This window comes from Phoca vitulina, unplaced genomic scaffold, assembly GCF_004348235.1.
Source record: "Phoca vitulina isolate PV1807 unplaced genomic scaffold, GSC_HSeal_1.0 scaffold1, whole genome shotgun sequence".
Taxonomy (NCBI): Eukaryota; Metazoa; Chordata; class Mammalia; order Carnivora; family Phocidae; genus Phoca; species Phoca vitulina.
Genome location: NW_022589704.1, coordinates 26,450,255 through 26,464,786, shown reverse-complemented (window position 1 = coordinate 26,464,786; position 14,532 = coordinate 26,450,255). Strand labels below are relative to the sequence as shown.

General features: G+C 41.7%; 1 protein-coding gene across 12 annotated transcripts in view; it reads left to right on the top strand.

Annotated features, from left to right (window-relative positions):
- Window positions 1-14,532, top strand: part of UNC80 (unc-80 homolog, NALCN channel complex subunit) — a 229,660-nt gene that overhangs the window by 195,935 nt on the left and 19,193 nt on the right. For all 12 annotated transcript variants that reach the window (XM_032403236.1, XM_032403279.1, XM_032403272.1 and 9 more), the window contains 8 exons: window positions 2,653-2,853; window positions 5,055-5,178; window positions 6,154-6,279; window positions 7,546-7,669; window positions 8,391-8,597; window positions 11,462-11,646; window positions 12,292-12,457; window positions 13,789-13,968. In XM_032403236.1, coding sequence (XP_032259127.1) covers window positions 2,653-2,853; window positions 5,055-5,178; window positions 6,154-6,279; window positions 7,546-7,669; window positions 8,391-8,597; window positions 11,462-11,646; window positions 12,292-12,457; window positions 13,789-13,968 — 1,313 coding nt within the window. The remainder of the gene's footprint in view (window positions 1-2,652; window positions 2,854-5,054; window positions 5,179-6,153; window positions 6,280-7,545; window positions 7,670-8,390; window positions 8,598-11,461; window positions 11,647-12,291; window positions 12,458-13,788; window positions 13,969-14,532) is intronic.

Below are 14,532 nucleotides of genomic sequence, written 5' to 3'. Positions count from 1 at the left end.
TTAGAGGGGAGGGGAGAGGGGGGATTGGTTAGCCCTGTGATGGGTATTAAGGAGGTCACATACTGCATGGAGCACTGGGTGTTATACGAAAACAATGAGTCATGGAACACTACATCAAAAACTAATGATGTATTGTATGGTGACTAACATAACATAATAAAATTTAAAAATATATATATATATAAAAGAATAGAATATGGGATTTTTTTTCTGGAAAAAAGATCAAGCTCAAATCATACAGCGTAGATGCAAGATATTACCATGAATGGGTGGGTGTGCATGGCCTCTTACTATCATCTTCTACACATTCTGCAACTACTCAATGTATTTGGTAGGGAAGAATCATAAAATTTTTAAATCCTTTCTTTTTTTTTTTTTAAGATTTTAAGTAATTTCTACACCCACTTTGGGGCTCAAACCCCCAACCCTGAGATCAAGAGCCACATACTCCTCCAACCAAGCCAGCCAGGTACCCCTAAAATGCTTTCTTCTTAAAGGAACCCCCTATGCACTATTGGTGAGAATGAAAACTAGTGCAGTCACTGTGGAAAACAGTTTGGGGCGCCTGGGTGGCTCAGTCGTTAAGCGTCTGCCTTTGGCTCAGGTCATGATTCCAGGGTTCTGGGATCGAGCCCTGCATTGGGCTCCCTGCTCCGTGGGGAGTCTGCTTCTTCCTCTCCCACTCCCCCTGCTTGTGTTCCCTCTCTCGCTGTGTATCTCTCTGTCAAATAAATAAAATCTTTAAAAAAAAAAAAAAAGAAAACAATTTGAAGTTTCCTCAAAAAATTAAAAATAGTATTACCCTGTGAGCCAATAATTTCACTACTGGGTATTTACCCAAAGAAAATTAAAACACTAGTTTGAAACCATAAATGTACCCCTATGTTTATTGCAGCATTATTTACAATAGCCAAGATATGAAAGCAACCCAAGTATCCATCCATAGATGAATGGATAAAGATGATGTGGTATATATATAATGAAATATTACTCAGCCATAAAAAAGAATGAAATCTTGCCATTTGCGACAACATGGATGGATCTGAAGGGTATAAGGCTAAATGAAATAAGTCAGAGAAAGACAAATTCCATAAGCTTTCACTCATATGTGTAATTTAAGAAACAAAGTGGGGCGCCTAGATGGCTCAGTCAGTTAAGCATCCACTCTTGATTTCAGCTCAGATCATGATCTCAGGGTTTTGAGATCAAGTCCCGAGTTGGCTCAGTGCTGAGTGTGAAGCCTGCTTAAGATTCTCTCTCTCCCTCTCCCTCTGCCCCTCCATCCCCTGCCCCTGCTCACTTGCTCTTTTTCTCTCTCTCTCTCTAAAAAAAAAGAAAGAAAGAAGGAAAGAAAGAAAGAAAGAAAGAAAGAAAGAAAGAAAGAAAGAAAGAAAAAAGAGACAAACCAAATAACAGACTCTTAACTATAGAGAACAAACAGATGGTTACCAGAGGGGAGGTGGGTGGGGGGATGGGTGAAACAGGTAATGGGGATCAAGAGGAAACTTATCATAATGAGCACTGAGTAATCTATAGAATTGCTGAATCGCTATATTGTACACCTGAAACTAGTATAACACTGTATGTTGACTATACTGGAATAAAAATTAAAGTTAAGTAAAATAAAAAATTTGGTTAAAAGATAAATAAAATGCTTTTTCCTTCACATAAAATTAAATTCAGTTGGCTTTTTAAGATCATGTATGCCATTATATTTGTATTATTTGGAAGTTGATAATCCATGTCTAGTTTTGAAGTTTTTTTAGTTAACCAACTATTGCATTTACCTGAAACCAGTCCTGTTGGTCAGTTCACCCTCAGGGAATCCTATACTTAGAACATAGAGCATGGACCTGTGTCTGGTGACAGACCCTGGGCCACACTTGGTGGAAGTGCTTTCCCTTTTGCAGTCCCTGTGTGGAACTGAGTTGGAAAATTTGAGAGGAGGAGACAACCCAAACCAAAACCATCCAGACAATCCTATTGGGTCAATTATATAAAAACAAACAAACAACAAAAACAGCAGAGCAGGAGGATCCATGTATAAGACAAAAAGAGAAGAGACTTTGAAGGAAAGAAAGGGAAATGAGTTTGAAGAATTCCTTAGGCTCCAATAAAAACCAATACTACATTTTATAAAATGCCTTTGACTTTGACTCTGGGCAGTGCGGGAGCTAGGAAGACATGAAGCTTACTTGGACACTTGATATTAGTGATTTTGTTATACATTATAGTTTAGATTCTCTTTTATATGCATATATGTGTATATATGTACCTTTTATATATATGTATGTGGATATGTACTTGTATGTGTGTGTATATATATATATATATATCCTCATATACATGTGCATGTATACATATTCTCTAGATACGTTTGGTCTGACCTTAATCTCTCTGGGTTTTAGTTTCCTCTTCAGATACTATTCACATTTACCCTCCGGAATAGTCAATGATTCTCTGTTAATATGTATGTGCAGGTATCCAAGGTATTGGCACAGCAAGAAGAGCTGAGGGGTAGAAGGTAGAGGGAAGAATGTTTTTAGTTCAGGGAGCTGAGGTGCTGAAAGGAGGGTGATTAGCATGATGCTGTGTGAGGAAAAATTCCCATTGTGGCATTCTAAGCCTATTCTTCTAAAAAAAAAAAATTAGGTTGGCAGAAATTGCACACTCCCTTCTGAAGTTGGCACCATACGACACGCAGACGATGGAGAGCCGTGGGCTTCGGCGCTACATCATGGAGATGTTACCCATTACCGACTGGACAGCCGAGGCAGTGAGGCCAGCCCTTATCCTCATTTTAAAGAGACTGGATAGAATGTTCAACAAAATTCATAAGATGCCTACTTTGAGGTGAGGAGGCCTCCTGGTCAGCTGTTAATATTACAAGCTTCAAAGTTAGGGTTTATCATCCTTTAAGATGGTGGCGCAATCTGGAGTAGAACGGATGACTTGAAAGTTTTCTGTTGGTGTGTGTGCATAGCTAACCAGGTATATGAATGCATAAGTAGCAGGGTCTACATTTTGAAGAAATAATCTATTCTTTCAAATTATATGTGTTCATACTCTGGTTTCTCTTCAGATCGCATAAATCTTTCGCCTTTTACAAATTATATGTGTTCATCTTGAAAAATCTGTTCATATCTTAGCTATCATGTTCCTCATCCGACACACATAAGAAATTCAGTGAGTATCCTTCAATTTCTTTTGAAATAAGGCAGGGTGTGCCTTATAAATAAAACAACTGAGGAGAAAAGAAAAATTAATTCAATGTTCAAAAAATACTGGCTTTGACATAGTTTAGAGAAATGACGAGTCTTAACAGTAAGCAGCCATGTAGCAGCTGAAAATAATCCCACGATTAATAACAAAGACCTAAGTTTCACCATTTCATCTAATTGAGGGTGGTATGAAATTAACATGATTACCCTTTGATCTCTGTTCAGTAACCTGAAATATCCACTGATAGCCTCCCTATCTGTGCAAGGGTGCCTCGGAACCAGACCACCTGGAGATCTGAGTCCAGTTTGGAGACCTATGAGCAGACAGTTCAACTGGCTAAATGTTGATAAGCCTACAAACTCAGGAGTTTCAAGTTTGAGTTAATGAGAGCTTTTCTGCCCCTTTGAACTTAACCCAAAACCAATGCAACTCTTGCCCAAGAATTTGTAGCGCTTAGCATTCCATTTGTCAGAACTTTCCCAGGTGTTAGCCTGTGTTTTTCTTCATTTATGCAGCGGTCAGGAGTTGTTGGAATTATAAAAAAGAAATTGAAAGATTTCATTCAGTAATTGATATTTTGTTCCTGTATTCTTTTATAACGTGATGACGAATGCCTACGCATTGGTTATTTATTTCAGTGGCATGGAAATGTCTGTCTTTACAGCACACCTACTTTTTTTAATGGTCTCAATGGAACGTTTGTGCCTATTGGCAAATGGCCCGTCTTAAAATTCTTACAAGGGTGTGTCAAAATAAATCCTTTTTCTTAAATAACCTTGTACATAAAGATGTCAAACATCTCCATAGGTTGACTCATTTGTCATATAATCAAGCCCAGTTGTAAAGAACATCATGCTTCCTAAAAGTACATGGGTTAATTGTAGGTAATCTCTTTGGGGTGCATCCTGAGAATTTGAGGTTGCCTTGGATTTAATTTCTTCCGGTGATCTCAGTTCAACAAGGGAAAAGTTGACTGAAACTGACCTAGTGGGTTACTTGAGAATCAGGATATCAGTATATCCTCATTTATGAACATTTCCATTTTGCCATTGTAGAAATTCCATTTTGGTAGGAAATAGAAGCTTAGGAATTGTTTCCAGGATAATATAAGAAATAGTGTTGATATCATTAAAACCCAACCTGTTTATTTGGGGGCCACGGAGATGGCTCTTTCTGGTACTGAGACAGAGACTGGACTGACTTTTATTACAGAAAATCCCATGTTCATCTAATTGGGTTTAGACTTATACCACTTATATGACCCTAGAAAGTAGCCCCAAAAATATCATTTCTTAGAGGCCAAGAAAGAACACTTGTTAAATGAACTATTTTCTTCTAATGTCATGTTTTTGGCAGCAGTTAAACCATATAAATCTAATAAGTTGTATCCCGGTATAAAAGCTGATGAGATCAGTTGTAGTCTGATCAATAGATTTCAGAAATGCAGCCTGAGGTCAGATTAGTTCTGTTGGGAGCCATGGCCCCCAGGATGGGTTTCCTAAAATTGCAGTCTTCTACACCTCTCTCAAAGCTAAAACCAGGAAACTTAAAATGCAACCCATTCATCATCTCTGTTTTTTCTTCAATAGATTTTGTCTCATTAGTCGAGTGGGGCAGGAGTGCCTCTGCTGCGTTTTCAGTATCTTCTTCCCTTCCCAGTGTGCTCTGTGCTTTTGGAACAACATGGGTAAACTTCATCCCGTGTGAAGCACTTTGTTGTCTCAGACACCCGTCCTGTCTTAGATGGCGTCAGAATCACTGTCTCGTTCACTTGTTTCAGACTGACTCCAGAAGGGAGCCACGCTGCTAACAGCTCCTATATTGTATTCCAGGCGACAGGTTGAGTGGGAGCCTGCCAGCAATTTGATTGAAGGGGTTTGTTTGACACTTCAGAGGCAGCCAATCATATCCTTCCTGCCTCACCTTAGGTCACTGATCAATGTCTGTGTCAATCTGGTGAGTAGCCAAGTGGCAATCTTATGAAACTTTGCAAAAATGTCACTCTGCTATTGATTTCTCTGACTTGAAGATTTACAGGTCAACCACTTTGTGCCCCTACCTACCCACAAAAACAGACGGCTCAGGTGACACTGAAAATAGTGAGGTACATTTCAAGGTGGTGCGTGGGGAGATGAGGGGCCCATCCCTACACAGATGGGATTTTGGTGTGCTGCTTCCCACGCGCTACTTTGACAATGGGCCTCTTCAAGTTGCGCTGAGAGTTGAGGGCTGCCAGTTGGAGAGTGGGGTGGCGGAGACCGCACAATTGGCTAGAGGTTGAGGTCATCCGGGGTGGGGGAGTTTAAAATGCAAAGAGAACATTTTTTTTCTTTTTTAGTGCAAAATGACGCTATGAGTTGGCCAGTCTAGGATTTATGGGAAGAAAAAAAAAATTTTTTTTATCACTGATGTAATATCTAGAGTCTGGTCCTCACAAGGTTTTGTACGATGTAGAAATCATGTGAGAGCATCTCATTGAGTAGGATCTGCTGCTTAGCTAGCTGAGCAATAACTCTATAGCTGGAATGCCTAGTACACATAGCGCTATGCCATCACCGTCGTCATCAGTGCCAGCTCCATCAAAGAACTGTGGACTGCATTCCTTTGAATCCACCAGTAAGTATGTCCAATCTCCTGATTAGAATAGTTTTTGGTTCATCTCCCATTATTTACATAGTTAGCTATAAACAACATTCTACAAAACCTTGGCTGAATCCAGTGTCACATTCGATCGGACTCCAGACATTACATGCCTTCCACAGAAGGCGACGAGAACAGACTGAAAGTAACATGTCCAACCTTCAAATTATTATTATTATTATCATTATTACTTTATTATCATCATTATGATTATTGAATGAGACTCCCTTACTTACGGTCGCATGAAATTGCAATAGTCAAGGCTGGTCATGTGCTCTGTTTGTATTTCAGGTGATGGGAGTGGTAGGACCTTCCAGTGTTGCTGATGGATTACCCCTTCTTCATCTCAGCCCTTATCTCTCACCACCTCTGCCCTTCAGCACAGCTGTTGTCCGGCTTGTAGCATTGCAGATACAGGTGTGACTGCCTTACCTGTTTGTCACGCTCATTAAGTTGCTGGTTGAGGCACCAGATCATGGTGTTCCCTTTTCTTTTTCTGCAAAGGCTGGGCAAAATCTGTGAAACAAAAGTGTAAACAGCTCCAAACTTTTACGGGTTTAGAGCTTCAGTCCTGAGCTTGGCCCTGAGTTGTGCTTCTGTAATTCTTCTCGAGATCTCAAAAATAGCAGAGTCGTGTAGTCCTGCCATAACGTCAGGGACCACGGAAGTCATCTCAAATGTGTGCAAAACCTTAGGGAAATAATGGCTCACAGATGATCAGCTCACAATCATTAATTAAAGACACAGTAATATTCAAAGTCTGGTTTTAAATTATTTGCAGAAAGAACTGCAATATAAAATTCTTTCAAATGTTACTACTAGGCTTTGAGTATCTTAATTTACTTTAATGATTGTGGGTTGAATATTGTGGTTGCTTTTTTTTTTTGCTTTCCCAGTGATTTTATTTCTTAAAATTAAAATAATTATTCCCAAGGCAAAAAGTGTGAAATGCCAATTCCCCTGCCTCTTTCTATGTGTCACCTAATTTTAGAGAGTGGTAGATCATCAGAAAGCTCTGTGACTGATGGGAAATATACAACTGATGTAAATGGATAACGATGCATCCATGATCTGACAACTTGATGGTCCATCATCCAGAGAATGGGTGATGGTAGAAAAGAAATTAAGCAAGAGCTTTGGCTACCGGGCAGAAAGGAAACAATGATCACTAAAGTGATCCATGTTTATAACCTGTGAACAGAGATCATTTCTTTCTTTCTATATTACCTATCCCTTTCTGGTTTGGAGAAGGCCTTATGCAGAAGTCAGAGGACTTTTAAATAACTCCCAAATGGAATAGGTGGCAGTGCTCGCTTCGGCAGCACATATACCAAATGGAATAGGTGGCAAGTTCTCATTTTCTTCTTTCTCTTTTACCTCTAAAATATTTATTGGTGGACACATGGAGCAAATGAATGGGTTGTTTTGTACCAGACCAAAAGTATTACAATTTTGCATTTAATATTCAAGATGTTACTGTTTTTTTAGGTATATAACTCTCAGTTATGGCAAGCAAATGGTAAAGTATCAGTTTTGAGTGAATCTCGTACGCTGCGCAACTGAACTCATAGTTTCCAGGAGCAGCCAACAGGGAGTCACCGCTTCCATCGTGCTGTGTAAAAACAAACATACCGAATGGGTGTGGGGGTCAATTAATCTTTTTTTTCTATTATTGCTGCACAGGCTTTAAAAGAAGATTTTCCCTTAAGCCATGTGATCTCCCCATTCACCAATCAAGAGCGAAGGGAGGGGATGCTTTTAAATCTACTCATCCCATTTGTGCTCACAGTAGGATCTGGAAGCAAAGGTCTGATTAATTTAACTAAAGGGAATTTATCATTGTTGTGTTTTCTTAAGTGTCAGGCTGTTATTTCTTATTCTTTTTCCCATGAGGGCCATCACTGCAGTCGATCCGAATGATTTAAACAGGGTTATCTAGGAAATAGAGGTTTTCTTTCATTTCAGTTTAGCTACCTTGGGTCAAGAGTTTCTCTGCTCCACTGCTTAGGAGATATGTCCTTCAGTACAGCAAAAATTGGGAGACCATTGTTTCCATTAAGAAAATGGTATTAACTGAAATACAGTGTGGTGTGAATTGACAAGTGAATGGACTTTATAATTTGCTGCCGTTAGGGTTAGCCTAAACCTTACCACTGCCGTTACATTTCAATCTGTTTTCATTACTCTTCCTTCTTGGGGGATTTTTCTTTTAGGAAAAGCTTATCTCAAATGTAAAGACAATACGTTATGAATATTTGGGCAGAAAAGAGAAAGGAGATTGAAATGGTAAGCAGAGATTTGGCTAAGAACACAAGCCCTTGGGTGCTGACTATGGAGAGAATACCCAGGATCAGGAATGCGGTTTCTGTCCAGAGGAGAAGCTGTACTTGGTGGGGAAACACCCAAATTTCTAGGGTGTTCTAGTTTGGAACTGGAAAGAGAGCTGAATTTTTCTGGGTCTAACGTGGAAAGTCTAGCTCGTGACTTGCTTCTCTTTCCGCTTCCCTCTTCCGAACTCGGCGCCGTAGACAGCCCATGGCTTGAACAGCCCGAGGTGCAGTTGCTCCTGCAGACAGTCATGAACGTGCTCCTGCCACCGCGGATCATCAGCACGTCCAGGAGCAAGAACTTCATGTTGGAGAGCTCCCCCGCCCACTGCTCCACCCCGGGGGATGCGGGCAAAGACTTGCGCAGGGAGGGCCTGGCCGAGTCCACCAGCCAAGCCGCATACTTGGGTGGGTACTCTCCCCACACCCCCCCCCTCTCCGTATATGTGTGTTTGTGTGTGTACATGTATGACGTAAGGACTTACTGAGTTATGTTACACCTTGACTCAAAAACGATTTTAAAAGACCTCAATCCAGAAAGTATTTGAAGAAGCCACTTGAGCAAGTAAGAAGCATCACCCTTGCAAAAGAGTCTGTACACATATGCCAGTAAACATATGCCAAAAAACGAAGTACTTTCCTCTCTGTGGTGCCTAAATTACTTGGTTGTTTTTCTCACAGCATCTGGACATGTAAGGAAGGCATCGGCAGTAAGAATTCCTCCTTGCTGGTTAAGTATGAGATCACGACTGAGATTATCGTTACATTAGTTATCACACGTAGACTCTGACTGGTATACAGGGACACAACTCATGGGACTCACTGGTCTGTCATCTATGTGAATGGAGCCCCTAGAGTGGGGCAGTCCACATCCTGGGCAGCAAGACATGGCAGCCTTGTACTACAGCCCCCTCCTAGCTATTTTTCTTCCCTTATGATATCATCCCTAAATCTCCATCTTGATTTTCACTCTGGTGAGGCCAGTCAACTTGTTCTCCCCCAGAGGCTTGCCAGTTTCCTTCTCGCTTCACTCCTACGTTTCCATCACCCCATCCTTGCCTTTAACTTGGTCCTCAGTGAACTAAGCCAGTGGAAAACACCACTCCTGCCATAGCACGGAGAATTAAGGAGCACTGACAGCAGAAAATCTCAAAAGCACCAAGCTGAGAAGACTGCGCCTGACATTTTTCAATTTATCAAAGCAGATCTTGGTGTGGGGAGTAGAAGATGAACCACACACACTGGTAAAAACAGGTCCTTGGAGTTTGGAGTGTGTGAGCTGTTTGGACTGTATCATAAGGGGAAATATTTGGGGCGCCTGGCTGGCTCAGTCAGTAGAGCATATGACTCTTGATCTCGGGGTTGTGAGTTCGAGCCCCACATTGGGCCTAGACATTATTTTTCTAAAAAAGAAATAAATAAGCATATTAGAAAATTATGTGATTGACAATGAAAAGGAAAAAAGGAAAAAAGGAAATAAGAATGCATTTGTACAGGACCTGACCCGTGTGGGGCTTAGTTGCCGAAGCCATGAGAATGTGGGGTTCCAATAAAATCTAAGATTCTAGGACCGAGGCTTGCATAAGGCTTGGCACTGCACAGAGGATGATGGAAACAGAGGGCTTGACACATGAGGCAGGGTTAGGAGAAAACACTTGACGAGTGATTATGTTCAGGTCATTCCACTTTCTGCCTTTTTAATGAAGGGGAATCCTTTGGTTCCTTGGCCAGGCTCCTGGACCTCTGTTTCAAATTGATTTTTGCATTTATTTTGAACACTTCCTGTGCACCAAGCAGTTTTTTCCATACTTTGAATCCTCACAACAACTCTAAGAAGTAAATGTTCTTCTCCTTTTAGGACTGAAGAGGCAAAGGCCCAGAAAGGTTGAGTAACTTTACCTAAAGTCACACAGTTAATAAACAGCAGAGCCAAAGTCCAAATCCAAGCCATCTGGCACCTGAGTCCCTGCTCTTGAGCCCTTTGCTATCCTGCTTATATGTTGGGCTGATGGAGGTGAAGGTGAAAGCAGAATGGCAGAGACCCACAGAAGGCTAACAGGCACCTAGCAGTAGAAATGTCACCAAGCTCAGGGTAGGGAAAGAGGAGTGTTGTGTTTTGTCCCTTCGTTTGTTTGTTTAGTCGAGGGAAAGGAATTCCGATGAATGATGGCTGTGAAAAGTGGGATTTTGAGGAGGAGGAGGGGTAAAGAAGACTCTTACCACATCTCTCCCCATGTTATATGGCATGGTTGTCCCCTGGAAATGTCCTAAATAGGCGATAAAGGTGTGTGTGACTTTGAGGGCTGCATGGAGTTGGGTTTCTGTGTGTCTTTTAGTTGCTGAGATGGGCCTTAAGACACGATCAAGAAGGCCCAGTTTCCCCTTGACTGCCCGGTAGCAGACACCGGGCCGAGAGCTGAGGGGGTCAGAGGACACTCCCGCCAGAATGTTTGACATTCTTACAGTATTCTGGTTTGTCCTGACACACTGTTTGGGAAATCTTCTTCCTCCCCCCAAAAAATAAATAAATAAATGTAGATTGTGACAGGGCTGCCAGAATCTAGGAAGCAAGAGATCTTGCAAAAGAAATCCAACAGGGTTTAGTAATCAACAAGATGTGCAATGTTGGGGGCGGGGGGGGGGGGGAGAAGAAGGAAGGAGGGAGGAGGATGGAGTTTTTTTCATCTGGAAGGATCTACTCAAACACATTTCATGGTTACCTCTGGGGAGTGGTGGGGTCAGGAAGGGAGCTGGCAAGGGGAAGGACTTTTTCTTTTTTTAACTTTGTGCATATCTGCATGGCTTGATTTTACTTTAAACAGCAAGAATATATTCTTTCTATGCTTAAAAGAAAAAAAATCTTTTAAAACACCCATGTTTTAGTTTAGGATATGAGTAGTATGCTGGTATTACCATAAAGCCACTAAGAGGGCACTTTCAGAAAGCAAAATATTAGCCCCACATTAAGTTTAGGACACATTTCCCTTTCCGTTCTATGAACCACTTGGCTCTCTGTGTTTTCCAAATCGTAGTTAAATGTACTTAAGAAAGGTAGCTGTGTTCTAATCAGGATCCAAACAGATCAAAACATCCAGATTTTTGTCTCGATGTCAGAACACTCGCTCAGGAGAGCATGCAGGTTCTTGGGAACATGGAGACAATTTGGAAATTCAGACAATGTTCTGACGCATAAAGGGCTGTGGATGCGCGCAGGGTTCCTCCGAGGCCCAAGTACGCACACAGGCTTACTTTTCTCTTTTCCCGGTGTGAAGCGCTGAAGGTGATTCTCGTCTGCTTTGAGAGGCAGCTGGGAAGCCAGTGGTACTGGCTGAGCCTCCAGGTGAAGGAGATGGCTCTGCGCAAGGTGGGAGGCCTGGCCCTGTGGGACTTCCTCGACTTCATCGTGCGGACCCGAATCCCCATCTTCGTGCTCTTGCGCCCGTTCATCCAGTGCAAGGTGCGGTGTGTGCTTCTCCCAGAAGTGCCGAGCCCCGGGGATGTGTTCTTCTCTCCAGGTTAAGGCGGGATTGCCGCAGCGGTGTTCGTGCGACTCAGGAGAGCTAGTTAGGAGGACCTTTTAATACCGTGTTTGTAAGACAACAGCTCAAAAATGGATCCCAGAGGATCAAATGTCATGTTAGGAGTACCTTCGCAGTGAGAGCGTTATTAAACTCTGTAAAACTCTGCCCTCTCTTGACTCACCACTGCCCCCTAGGGAAAAAGAAGAAAAAAAAAGATTGGCCCAAGGGTAGGATCTGGGGAAGGTTCTCCTTTCTTCTGTGACATGACAGAGATCTGATTTTAAATAAACATGGAAAAGATAGAACAGTTAAAGCATGTCCCCCACACCTCCCCCCCCCCCGGCCCCGAAATCCTCCCTCAGTACTCATCTACTGTGTTAATCTTCTCATGCCTGAATTTCCTGGGGCAGTGATTCAAAATAATGTATTGATTAAGAGCTTCCTGTATAAAGCACTGTCCTAAAAACTTCATTTGCATTACCTTATTTCAGCCTCACAACCAACTATGAAATAGGTACAATAATTAGCCCATTTTACAGATGGGAAAATTGAGGACCTGAGAATCCATACCTTCCTTTCAGCTTCTGGCCCAGCCAGCAGAAAATCATGAAGAGCTCTCTGCCCGGCAACACATCGCCGACCAGCTGGAGCGGCGCTTTATCCCACGCCCTCTGTGCAAGAGTTCCCTCATGGCCGAGTTCAACAGTGAACTAAAAATTCTAAAAGAGGCAGTTCATAGTGGCTCAGGTGAGTAACCGTCGGGTATTTTGCATTTGCTTGCCTCATGGAACTCACACCCTACAAGGAATGCCTCTGTCCGGGTCACCACTCTTTTTGGAACCATGTATGAGGTAGTCATGTCAGTTCCCTGGTAGATTGGACCATGTGATCAATGCCAGCAGCAAAGCAAGGAGTATCATGGGATTTCAATTTTGCTCTTTTCTAAACTTTTTTTTTCAATCTTCATTTCAGTAGTGAAGCTCTTTCTTGACTATTTAACTAGGGGGGAAAGTATTGAAATGCTTGCCTTCACCTCCTTTTTGGAAAGGAGAAGGGGGATTCACATTCTTTGAACATCTGTTATATGGTAAGATGGTTTCATAGATGTTATTTCACTTAATCCACGCAAATGCCCTTAAGGTCGATAAGGGAGAGTCCACTTAAGGAATGAGGAAACCGAGACTCTGTAGAGAATAAAGAATCTACACACCAAACTAGAATGATTGCTTACAAAGCCTTGAACTTTTACAGATTGGGGGAGGTAAGGTTGAGTTAGAGTTGGCAGGCTAGGAGGTCCTTTCTTTACATTATTTAAAAGATTTTCTTTTGGGGGTGCATTGTTTACTTTTTACAATTATTAATAGGAACTTACTAGGAGGGAAAACAAATCATAATCTGCCATTAGAGGGCAGTCATTACCCATAAGTAGACTCTCATATGTGTGGCTTTTTTTCTTTCTAAAATGTATTATTGCTTGCGATGTATTAAAGACAAAGATTTTGACAAGTACAGTCTTAGTGAAATCTGCAGAGTGCCATTCAAATATTCTGCTTTATAATAAAATAACCCTTCGCATGAAAGGGGATATTTTATAAGTTCTCATTTCCAGAAAAGGAGAATGCGAACACAGTTTTGATTACGTATTCTGATTGTATTACGTATTTTGATTGAGAAGTTCCTATCAGACAATGTATTTATTACTCCTACATGCTTGTGTCAGGAGAGATGTATTTCTCAGTAAAATCTGCCAAGTTGGAAGCTTCAATTCATGTCAAAATTATTTTGCATTCTTCCAACCTTCACATTTGAAATCAAAAGCAATGTCAAAGCATTTTACATTATTAGGGATACTATATTCCCCTGAGGAAACTGTTCAATTATGAGTAAATCAATAGCCAATTCTTTTTCTTTTTCTTTTTAAATCTCACTTCCACTTGCTACTTTATCCTAAAGACCACTTATCTGAGACACACTATTTAACTGACCTTTCCTTAAAAATACAGGGAGGAGTTTGAAGCAAGCATTTGTTTTCTTTCGAGACGCTCACCATGCATCTCCTTTGGTCTCTCAACCCCCAGCCTACCAAGGGAAGACATCTATCAGTACCGTGGGCACCTCTACCTCCGCTTACCGCCTGAGCCTGGCCACCATGTCCCGCTCCAACACGGGCACGGGCACTGTCTGGGAGCAGGACAGTGAGCCCTCCCAGCAGGCTTCGCAGGACACCCTGAGTAGGACCGATGAGGAAGATGAGGAAAGTAGGTTACCCCACAGAATGGGGTAGATGTGGGGGTGGCATGTGGGACCCAGCTTGGCCATGCAAATGAGGGCTTGGGAAGGATTTCTGCCGCTCTGACTTTTTTCAATGCTGATTCCCCGGTCATTTTTACAAAAAGGATTTAAAGTGGAATTGTGGGGCGCCTGGGGGGGGTGGCATCGGTTAAGTGTCTGACTCAGTTTCGGCTCAGGTCATGATCTCAGAGTCGGGGCATCGAACCCCACATCAGGCTCCATGCTCAGTGGGGAGTCTGCTGGAGATTCTCTCTCCCTCTCTCTCTGCCCTTCCCATTCATGCTCTCTCGTTCTCTAAAACAAATCTATAAAATAAAATAAAATAAAATAAAATAAAATAAAATAAAATAAAATAAAATGGAATTGTGATTGATTGCATGATTCCTACTGTCTACTCTTTTATAAATTCCTCAACATCCTTGGTCATTTGGAAGGAATTCAGGCAAAAGTAAATCTTTAGTGACCCCTACACCTTGAGCTTATAAATTCAACCTTTTCCACTCACTCTCATTTAAATTGTACTTAAGTAA